The following is an 8,735-nucleotide window of genomic DNA, read 5'->3' on the forward strand; positions in this document are numbered from 1 at the left end:
GGGGGTGGGGGTGATGTCGCGAGACCGGGGAGCGGCGCCCGGCTCCTCCCAGGGAGGTGGGGAGGAATTAAAGCGGCGATGCATGAAGCAGGGGGCCCGGGTTGGGGCGGTGTGCTGGCATTTTCATTTGCAATGCAGGACATTTGCATTGCAAGGCAACTCGCGTGCTTTGCAGTTGCATCGCGTCTGCATTGCCTGCGTCACATGACGTGTGCATCGCGATGCATTACGGCGGTGTTGCGTTTGGATCTCATTTGGCGTTACAAGACGTTTGCATCGTATTACATTACATGTGCATTTCATTTGCATTATATCACCTTCCGTTTGCAGTGCAAAACATCACGCCTGTGCTATATTTGCATCACATTTGCATTGCATTACATGACGTTTGCCTTGAGGTGCATTTTGTATCTCGTTTGCATTGCATTGTATTTGCGTCGCACCTGCATTGCATTAGGTTGGTATTGCAATGCATTCCGCCTGCGTTGCATTTGCATCTCGTTTGCATTCATGGGATTTGCATTGTAGTTGCAATACAGTACAAGGCGTTTGCATTGTGCTGTATTAGGTGTGTCCTGCATTCACATCTCATTTACATTGTACCGTGCTTGCTTCTTGTTTGAATTTTATTGCGTTACTCTGGCATGGCATTGCATTGCATTAGGTATCTTGCATTTGCGCCTCATTTGCATTGTATGATATTTGCATTTTGTTTGAATTTCATGGCATTATGCTGGTGCGTCTTGCATCTGTGTTGCCTTTGCACTGTGCAGCATTTGCATTCCATTTGAATTTCGTTGCATGGCATTGCCATTGCATTACCTGTGTCTTGTTTTGCACTAAGCAATACTTGCATTGCGGTATCATTGCATTACATGATGTGTGGATTGCAATATGTTAGTGGGCATTGCATTTGCATCTCATTTGCATTGCACAGTATTTGCTTTTGTCTTCACATTGCATGTGCATTGAAGGGGGGCAGGCTGGGCAATGAGCACATGGAGTGGGGAGGGGGGGACCCTGCTGTGAGGTCCATGGCTTTACACATGCCCTGCTCCTTAGCCGCTCCCTCTGGCACAGCCAGAGGGGGACCTTTGCTCTGCCCCGCCATGTTGCTGGAGACCGCATGAGGCAAGGAGCTGGGGAGGGATCAGCATGGACCAGCCTCACTTTTTATATCCATCTCCTCCCTGCCTGTCCTGGGCCAGACTGACCTTTGCTCTACCCCCAGTTACAGCCTTCACCCAGCAAACCCACCTCGACTACTGGAAAAGCCGAGTCAGGAAGCCCAGCCCGCTGTGGAGGAGTTTCGTTGCTTTTCTGTGATTCACACTCGGTTTTCCCCAACCTTCAGGGAGTCCCCAGCTTTTTTTTATTTGGACCCTGGTCCCTCCTCCAGGCCCCTTCAGAAGAAGCAAACTCTGCCTGTGTAACGCAGCATTGAAGGACTCAAAAAAGCCCCCTGGCAGGTCACAAATGTTTTCTGGTGGAAACCTCAGAGGATCTCCTGGCCTCTATGGTTGAGAATCGCTGCATTAGGTCCTGCTTTGTTGTGGTTTGAAGCCAAAAAATCAGATCCCCCTCATCCCTTTTTTAAAAATCTGCTTCCCCCTCCCCAACCCTTTTTTCTTTTTTAGAGGCTAAACCGCGACAGGCCTGACCCGAGACATCCCTACCCAGCATGGAAAAAAATACAATCCAACTCCGGAAGGGAAGTGCTGGAAGCAGATAAGAAGCACGGGGCTCCATTAGCAAACGACTGCCCTCTCGTGTGCTCCCAACACAGAGCATAGTCTGGCTTCCCTAGCAGCATCTGCATGGGCAGGGCCAATGGTTAACGAATGCACCTCATTACTTCTAGCTGTCCGATAGCCCCTTGCGGTTTCCGAAACCCCCTCTTGTACATTGGCAGGTTTCCGGGACAGAGAGAGACTCTGGTATCTGCCTGCCTGTAATTGCTAGGCATTGTTAACACCTGCCAGCAAAGCCACACCCCCTTACTTTGATTTTTTTTTTTTAACTTAAAAAAGTCAGTATTATGAAAAAGGAGGAAACAAGGGTCAAAATGGGAGGAGAGTGGGAGCCAGGGCAGATGCGGGTTGCTTCCAAAGGGGAGCCAGCCAAAAATGGAGGAGGTTATGCATCCAAGGACATCCTTCTGGCTTCCTTGGGGAGGGGACGGTGGCAGGAATGAAGTGTGGTGGAGACGTGTTCCTCCTGGCAGGTGCTAGAAAGGTGTCCGACCTCCAAGGAAGGAGGCGGCTGGAGGGGTTGGGGCTCTCGTAAGGCTCTGATGTATTCTGTGAGGTAGGGAAGAAGTTATTTTTCCTTATTATGGATGGGAAACAAGAAGAATATAGCCTACTATAGCATGCCCCAGAATGGAGAATACAGCATGCCCCATGCAGAGAGGATATATGGGGCAAACGGGAGGTGTGTGATACAATCGGACAGGGACACGTTTTTATACCACCCGAAGCAAGTGTTTTGGGTCTAAAGATGGAGCTTTGGGGGTGGACAAGGTGAGAGTGTGTCTAGGGGTGGCCCAGCAGGGAAGGCGAGGGGTGCAAACGCTCCTGTTTGGCGGGCGGGAGCTGATGTGCTCGGGGTGTCTGAGCAGGAGCGGGCAAGGACCGTGGAGCAGCGTGAGCTCTGCTGGGAGTATGGTGGCAAAGGCTGTTCCAGCACGGGACGGGCGTGTGCGCATGAGACGCCGCACGACCGCGCGGCAAGAGAGCTGGGTGGTCCTGTTCCCCTCACGCCATTTCCCTCCATTTTCCCTTCATGCCATTTCCTTCCATTTTCCCCTCACGCCTTGCCCCCACCCCCACGCCCCCAGCACTACATGAGTCCCTGCTCCATCGTGGCTGCCTGAGGTGTGGGTGTTGCCATATGGGCAGCCCCGTTCACCCCCAAACAGCCCATAACAAGGGGTCCATAGCCTGACCCTCACCTCCGCCTCATACAACTTATTGCCCCAGCCAGGGCCCTGCCAGAGGACTTGCCCTCACCCATCCCACAGCCCTGCGCCCCGAGCAGAGCGATGGGTGCTACGTGGGGTGGGGTGGGCGGGGAGGAGTATTTTCCACAGAGCAGCACTGCAGCAGGGGTGTTAGTGAGGTGGTGCTATCATGGCTTCCCAGGGGTGTAGCTCAGGTGTGGAGACCATGGAGGGGCACTCGTGGAGTGAGGGGCATGGTGGAGGGGGTATTTTTCAGGCAGAGGGAATACGAATGACACTGGGCTATCATGGGCAGGGTATTCTCCAGAGAGTGGTATCACAGGGGGAGTATGGAAAATGAAGGGTTGGAAAGCACGTTAAATGGGAAGTATTATTCAGGTGGGTGTTTCATGGAGGGAGTACTCATGAGGTGAGGGGTATTGTGAAGGTGGGTATTATTCAGGTGGGGGCATCATGAGGGGGTATTAATGGCATGAAGAGTATCATGGAGGGGTATTTGTGAGGTGAGGTGAGGTGAGGTGAGGGGCACCCCGGAGGTATCCACGGAGGGGAACTCGTTCAGGAGCCCTCACAGGGCAGTTGTATGAAGAAGAGGGGCCTTATTAAGGTGGCATCTGACACAGGGTATTAACGAGATGAGGCAAACGAAGGGGAAAGCTCTCTGGTAGGATGAGGGTGGGGGTCCCCGCACTGCTGAGACGTCTCCCCAGGGAGGGCAGCTTCAGGGGGCAGGGGACAGGGCATCACACACCAGGTATTGGGTCCACGCCGCGCTTGGGCAGGCACCTCCCAAGTGAACACGGCCTTGTTTTGTTCTTTACCAGGGCAGCAGTGGCCCCCACGCCCTGAGAAAGATGCATGCATGCTTTGAGAGGGAAAGGACAGAGCCCATCCGAATGACACTGCACCAGGGCAACATGGAGGAGGCGTTCGGCACGTCCTTCAGCCCCTTTGCTAAGTACGTTCCTTGACAGCCAGCACCAGATCCACACAAGTAATTTCTTCTTGCTTTTTTTTAAAGGTGTGACTCTTCAATGTTGAAGTAGACTTGGCGTGTTGGCAGGTAGATAGATAAGATCGATCGATCGATCAGGTATACGGGATGGAAAGAGAAAAAGAGTATATGGGATAGATAGGTAGGTAGATCAATTGAGCGATCAGGTATACAGGATAGATAGGTTGATCAATCAGGTATATGGGGTAGGTAGGTCGGTCTGTCGATTGATCAGGTATACGATGGGATAGGTAGGTAGATAGGTGTGTGTGTGGGGATGGGTAGGAGGGTAAGTACACAGCTGAAGGGGTGTGTATGGAGATGGATGGAAATGTATTTCTGAGGTCAGTGGAGATAGATAGATAGATAGATATAGCGATGGCTAGAGAGACGGGCAGATATGTGTGGGCAGATTAATAGATTTATATGGGGATGGAAGGACAGATCAATAAGATGTTTACAGGAAGGGATAAATCTCTCTTTCTGCGCCTCATCCTCTCTCTCTCTCTGCTCCTTTGTCCCTCTGCCTGTCTCCATAGTGAAACAGCTCCAAAAGAAGGGAAAATGTTATGTAAAAAAAGTTTTTCAGGCTTTTAGTGACAAGTGTTTCCACCAGGTGGCAAAGATGAGTTGGATCAATAGAGGCTGCTCACAACTGCCTGGTACATTTAAACATGATCCTACCTGGCAGTGCTAAAAGCTACCTTTCATTCCGTATTGCCGACTCTCATGAGTCCCATCATGTTTTGTGCTTTGCCTAAATGCCTCAGCTCCTGGACTCTTGTGATGACACAAGAAACATCATTTTCTTTCTCTTAAACAAATATGTTTCTGGCCTACTGGTTTCTACAACCAGGAAAAACAATTAGCACCCTAAATGCAGGAGTACAAATAATAATCATCCACAGAAGCCTTGAAAATGGGTTAATTGCTGTGTTGTTTTTTTTTTAATCTCATGATTTTTTTTAAACCTATCTTGTGATTTTTGGGGGCGGGCCTGATTCAGACTACTTTTGATGCATCGGGTGGGCAACTCTGCCTGTTACACGAGGGTTTTTTTTAAATCATCTCCCTGTAAATTTCCAGCAGAAATTAATTTAATAATATGCAGTTAGACACAGTCCTACTAAGCAACATTTTTGTTCGTACTCCTACCTAAAAGCGAGTTGCATAAGGCAGATCTGAACTGTGATTCACTGCAGTAGCTACCAGCGTGTTATTTCTCTCCCCGAGCCTGGCTTTTAACATGTGATATAAGCTCTCCTCTGAGCTAAAGCAGATGCCCCTCTGCCTATGACAATGCAATGTAAGCAGGTATTTGGCTAACAATAAGCAATGTGAAAATAGGCTGAGAAGCCAGAGACAGGTTTAAATTCCACCATCTTCCCTTGGCAGGAAGCAGGGGAGAGATCTTTGAGGCGTGGGTGGAGGCACTTGAGTTTTCTATGCATCTGACCCTCTTTTCCCCTCTTTCACTCTAGCTGGATGGACAATTTTACTCCCCTTTCCTCCTCCAGCAGTGGAAGAAAACCACAGGAACTCAACCACGTTTGTGCAGTGCGTGGATATCACATTTGCCTCTTCACAGGAACAACCTTTAAAACAAGCCAAGAAAAAACCAAGAACAACACAATACAAGCTTCTTTTTTGTTTTTTCTGTTTTCCCCTCTGCCTTGCCACCCTCAGCTGTAAAAACCCCCTGGTTTAATTATTTAGCGTTATTAAACCGAACAAGCCCATCAAATAATAGAAGCCCGGGAGGAAGCAAAGGCAATAGCATTAACGAGCCTGTACTTTTGTGCTGGAGAATGGTAGGGAAATATTGTCGTTGTGCTAACCAGCAGGTCCATCTTGAATGTTTCTTGAATGCCTGCTTCTTGTTTCAACAGCTTTTATTTTTTCCACCCAGTAGCGGGAGGTTCGTAAATGTGAAGGCCGACAGAGCTGATCTCATCTGGTCTCCTATAAAATGTAGTCTTGAATAATGTTTCCATGTGCATTCAAAGGAGAAGGGACTTTGCTAAGTGCCCAGTGGTATGTGACTGAGCTCTGCTCTGGGCTCCTGATCATTCTGGGGGTCCAAAGCAGCTGGATGTGTTGCTAACGACTTCGCTGCCTGTTGGCTACAGAAACTGGCCTGTCTTTACCATCCTAACCAAAAAGGGTAGCAGCAAATGTTTTCTAGCCTCATATCAGCCTCTTGGTTCCTGTTATGGGCATTTGTAGTAAAACAGGGCAGGAATGGATCTCAGGAGGATCTATCTATCTATCTATCTATCTATCTATCTATCTATCCACTTTGAACCACAATTAGTAATCCAAGCAATCCGCTTTCAACCCAAGATGATTTAACGGGACAGCATTGCCTTTCTGGTCTATACCTCACCCTGCCCCTCATTTGCTTCTGTTCACTTCCCCCTCGTTAAAATGCAGCTCCTTCTCCCCGCAGGCAGTCCAGGCTGGTGAGCAGGCGCAAGCCTGATGAGGCAGCTGCAGGCCAAAGGCACCCCTACGACCCCAAGGAGCAGCTCTGGGAGTGGCTCTACCAGCCGTTGAGGTAGCCAGTGGTGCGGGCTCCAGAGGGGACGCGCCTTGCTCAGTTCCTGGCATCTCTGACCCAGTTACATAACCCTTATTATGCGTGCACATTGCTGGGACACAGAGCTGCAGGGGCGGATGCTAACAATAGCCGTGTGCTGAGGAGCTGCTGGGTTCCATGTGGGGGCTTTGTTTTTTTTTCTCTCCCCAAGTTTGGTTCCAGCTCTCCACTAATTGGCTCCAATTGCAAGGCCCATATCCAAGCATGCTGCTGTGGGGCATGGTTGTGTGCTCTGGGAGACTTGGCTTCTCCCATCCCGGCCCTGCCAGTGCCCTGGCAAGTCATTTCAAGGGGCTTCCTAAATCCAGGCCCCCGCATACGCAATCACAGACACACCCCCAAAATAAATAAAAAAAATTCCCCCAATGAGGCACCCCGGCTACAGCATCCTCCCCTAATGAAAAGTAGCAGAGAGGTGGGCACTACCCTATTGTCCCTGCATCTGTGGTTCCTTCCCCCTTGTTTCTTGGGACCAGTCTCAGCCTCCAATGCTGTTGCTTGGCAAATAACAACACCCAGGTGAATTGGCAGGATCAAGCCAGCCCCAGGCGAGGGCTGTTATGCTAGGCACTGTACAAAAGACAGCTCCTTCTTTGAAAGGCCGGAGCAGGGAATCTCATAGATCCTCAATGTTGTGGGCTGGATTTGAGATTCCTTCCAGCTCTCACAGGCTCTTTTATTGCCGGGTCCTGGATACACATCTCCTCAGCCCAATGAAATCCCAGGCCCACCTCTTCCTGGCCTGGGCCACTTCCTCATGACCCCTGGCCAAGCTATCTATTGATTGCGCGCTGCCAGTGCACAACAAATAGGTCTGCTTTTTTTCTAGCTGCAGCATCGTTAGCCTAATGGCCTACGGCCTATGCAAATTAGTATGCAAAGGGATGGGGTTTGGAAACTTTGGAAGGAGCTGGGGGGCAGGGACGAATGTCCTTTGAGGAACCACTAAAAAGGCACATTCATCTTTCAGCCCCCCCAGGAGACAAGAGGACAGAGAACCCACCCCGCTGCTGGTAAGTTTCCACCCAGACCTGGAGGGGTTGGGTTTCATTTATTTAATTGCTGGTTCTTCTCCATCACAGTGTGACCTCAACGGGGTCACGTCTTTGCCAACCTCATTCCCCCACCATTTGTGGCGCTGTCTCAATGGGGCATCCTGGTTGCCTTGATCAAGATTTGCATGGCAGGGGACCAGATAAACATGACTGTGATTTCCTAACCCATCCCTGGGCCCTTTCCCCCCTCAACAGGATTGCTTTTCTCCTTCAAAACAGGTGCTTTTGCAGCATGAGTCTGTCTAGGGGTCCCCACCATAGGTGGAAGCCACTGGTGGCCAGTGCATAAGCCCCTGAGCTATGAGTGCTCTCTCTAACTCAGGCAGCTTGCTCTGCAGTCCTCCTCGCCCACTCACCCGTTGCCTCGGTAGCTGTGCTGCCGGGATGCTAGGCGTAGGTTTTTTTCCCAAACGCCTGTCCCCACGGCACTGCTCTGCCCTTTCCCCGCATCCTCTCGAAGACCATTGCACTTGGGATTAAATTGTAGCCCTTACACATGGGGGAGAGATGTACACACAAACAGTGGCTGACCCCTGCTTCATATCGGGGTCCATGCTGTGCCCCCTCTGCCCGAGGTTGGGTCACCTTTCCTGGTCAAAAGCATGGACATCGAGATGACCTTAACCCCCCGGTGCGCTTTCTTTCAATGCAGCCACCAGGTTCTAGATGTCATCCCGCCCCACAGCTCATCAGGAATGGTGCAAAAGAGGCCCCGAGCCAAGCTGCTAAACATCTTTGAGGACCCAGTTTTAATTAATTGTCAGCTCCTAGCCTAATTAACGGGTTCACTTAGTGATTTTTGGCCATTTCCTTCTAGGGGGGAAGGATGCAGAGGTGAGATCTTTGCTTTCAGCTCAGCCCTTGTCTGAGCACCAGCAGAGACCTGGGCCCTGTGGTTGATGAGGCCCCTGCTTTATGGAAGGCAAAAACTGCTGTGGGCTGTGCCAGTCTGAGCTGAGGGAACACCCTTCCAGAGCCTAAATTTGGTGTTTGACCCTGAGCAGAAGAGCCAGAACCTCTCACCAGGACTCTATGGGTTTCTTATTCATAGATTCATAAATGTTAGGGTCGGAAGGGACCTCCATAGATCATTGAGTCCGACCCCCTGCATAGGCAGGAAAGAGT

At 50.4% G+C, this 8,735-nt stretch overlaps 1 protein-coding gene across 7 annotated transcripts in view; it reads left to right on the forward strand.

Annotated features, from left to right (window-relative positions):
• INCA1 (inhibitor of CDK, cyclin A1 interacting protein 1) overlaps window positions 1–8,735 on the forward strand; it is a 13,552-nt gene that overhangs the window by 1,403 nt on the left and 3,414 nt on the right. For 3 of the 7 annotated variants that reach the window (XM_025211072.1, XM_025211071.1, XM_025211069.1), the window contains exons 2-4: window positions 3,787–3,920; window positions 6,406–6,513; window positions 7,526–7,568. In XM_025211072.1, the coding sequence (XP_025066857.1) occupies window positions 3,817–3,920; window positions 6,406–6,513; window positions 7,526–7,568 (255 nt within the window). In that variant the 5' untranslated portion in view covers window positions 3,787–3,816. Of the gene's footprint in view, window positions 1–45; window positions 458–1,637; window positions 1,834–3,786; window positions 3,957–5,437; window positions 5,701–6,405; window positions 6,514–7,525; window positions 7,569–8,735 lie in introns of those variants that run through there. The other 4 variants (XM_025211074.1, XM_025211073.1, XM_025211070.1 and 1 more) reach the window with 3 other exon arrangements.

This window comes from Alligator sinensis, unplaced genomic scaffold (assembly GCF_000455745.1).
Source record: "Alligator sinensis unplaced genomic scaffold, ASM45574v1 scaffold553_1, whole genome shotgun sequence".
NCBI classification, from domain to species: Eukaryota; Metazoa; Chordata; order Crocodylia; family Alligatoridae; genus Alligator; species Alligator sinensis.